Below are 1834 nucleotides of genomic sequence, written 5' to 3'. Positions count from 1 at the left end.
GGAGGCTCTGGGTGTGGACAGGAAGGAGCTGGACCCCAGCCTGGGGAGGCACCCTTGACGGCCTCACCCCCTTCCTCCTGGGCAGTGCTCAGCATCGACCGCATGGAGCACCCCAGTCCGTCCCGGGGCACCCGTCGCTACCCTCGTTACCATAGCAACCTGTTCCGTGGTCAGGATGCCTGGGACCCTCACACCCATGTGCTGCTGCCTTCCCAGTCCCCGCGGCTGTCCCCACATGACGGTGAGGGCCCGGGGTGACCCCTGTGCTGGGTCCTGCTTCCCCAAGCCGGACCCCACGTACCCCCGCCAGGTCCCCTGGGAGAGACTCCCTCGCCAGCCCTCCCCCCACCCCTGGCCACAGCACTCGCCCCGCCAGCTCCTGCCGCCTCCAACCTTCCCAGGCCTGACCCTGCGGCCCATGTTCCCTCAAGGCTAGTTCTGGACCCGCAGGGAGGGAAGGCCCACGCTGGATGCAGGGTGGGGTTGAGGGCTGGTTTGTGGGCGCTCAGGGAGGAGGTCACTGACAGTGGCTCCTCCCCTTGCCCTGGCAGTTCTGCCCACAGGCGGTAGCATGGAAAACTCTAGCTCTGCACGTGTGGCCCCCCCGCCACCTGCGCTGGAGCCCGAGCCGGAGCTGGGGACCTCCATCCTCAGCCTCCTGGTCTACCGCACGCTGGGGGGGCTGCTCCCCGCCCAGTTCCAGGCCGAGCGCCGGGGCGCCAGGTACCGGGGGCGGGGGGAGCGATGCCAGGCCCTTATCCTGAGCTTCCTGCAGCTTCTGCCCGGCCTGGCCGCCCCCCCACCCCAACCCCGTTTTGGTGGGCAAGTGAGCAGGTTCCTGGTCACGGCTGCTCCTCGCACAGCGCGGGGGCTGGGTACACCTGCCTGGGTCCGCAGCGTGTTGTGGGGTGTTGGTGGGATGGTCATAGGCAGAGGGCGGGAGCCAGGGCATCAGGCAGCTGGGCTGAGAGGCCAGCAGACAGGCCACCGGGGAGCCTGGCTGGAGAGAACCTGCCCTTGCGGGAACCATGACCCCAGCAGAGGCTGAAGGGGTCTCAGAACAGCATCCTCGGGGGCTTCCCAGACAGGGCTCAGCCACGATGAGTGGCCGGGGACCTGAGGCGGGCAGCCAGGGCTGGGCGGGCCGCGGCGCTCAAGCCCAAGCGGGTGTCTCCTTAGGCTCCCCCAGCACCCTGTCATGAACTCCCCGGTGGTCAGCGTGGCTGTCTTCCACGGACGCAGCTTCCTGCGGGGCGTCCTGGAGGCCCCCATCAGTCTGGAGTTCCGCCTGCTGCAGACGGCTAACCGCAGCAAGGCCATCTGCGTGCAGTGGGACCCGCCTTCTGTAGAGGGCTTGGCATGTGCCAAGGCACCATGCTGCATACTGGGGATACACCAGTAAATAATCTGACAAAAACATGTCGTGTTGCTGTCCTCCTAGCCAAGACTGAGATTATTGTTACTTTAAAATCATAAGTATACAATATGCTTGTTGAAGAAAGATAAAACAGGGAAAGGGGTGAGGCGTGAAGGGCGGGTTGCATCTTCAAGTACCTCTCTCCCCCCTGCCCGGCGATGGGGCCCTCCTCGGAGCCGCTGGTGGGTCTCACTGCCCGTGGCCGCAGGGAGGACCAGCACGGAGTGTGGACGGCACGGGACTGCGAGCTGGTGTCCAGGAACGGGTCCCACGCACGGTGTCGCTGCAGCCGGACGGGCACCTTCGGGGTCCTCATGGACGCCTCCCCCCGTGAGGTGCAGCTGTGTTCAGGGCCCCGAGGACGTGGGAGGGTCAAAGGGCAGGGGTCGCAGCACCCCAACGGCCGCCCCTGGGCCC

The 1834-nt window shown here is 66.7% G+C and overlaps 2 protein-coding genes across 2 annotated transcripts in view; both read left to right on the top strand.

Moving 5' to 3' along the window:
* The window catches only part of LOC107184200 (collagen alpha-2(I) chain-like), a 16865-nt gene that overhangs the window by 5989 nt on the left and 9042 nt on the right, over positions 1-1834 (top strand). The window lies entirely within an intron of this gene.
* Positions 1-1834, top strand: part of CELSR3 (cadherin EGF LAG seven-pass G-type receptor 3) — a gene marked incomplete at its 5' end in the record, with an annotated part of 23979 nt that overhangs the window by 14572 nt on the left and 7573 nt on the right. The window contains 4 exons of the mRNA XM_015568270.1: positions 5-241; positions 552-723; positions 1180-1342; positions 1618-1830. Coding sequence (XP_015423756.1) covers positions 5-241; positions 552-723; positions 1180-1342; positions 1618-1830 — 785 coding nt within the window. The remainder of the gene's footprint in view (positions 1-4; positions 242-551; positions 724-1179; positions 1343-1617; positions 1831-1834) is intronic.

This window comes from Myotis davidii, unplaced genomic scaffold (genome assembly GCF_000327345.1).
Source record: "Myotis davidii unplaced genomic scaffold, ASM32734v1 scaffold663, whole genome shotgun sequence".
NCBI lineage: Eukaryota > Metazoa > Chordata > Mammalia > Chiroptera > Vespertilionidae > Myotis > Myotis davidii.
The sequence above is the reverse complement of the archived record's forward strand: the minus strand, read 5'-3'. Positions and strand labels throughout refer to the sequence as shown.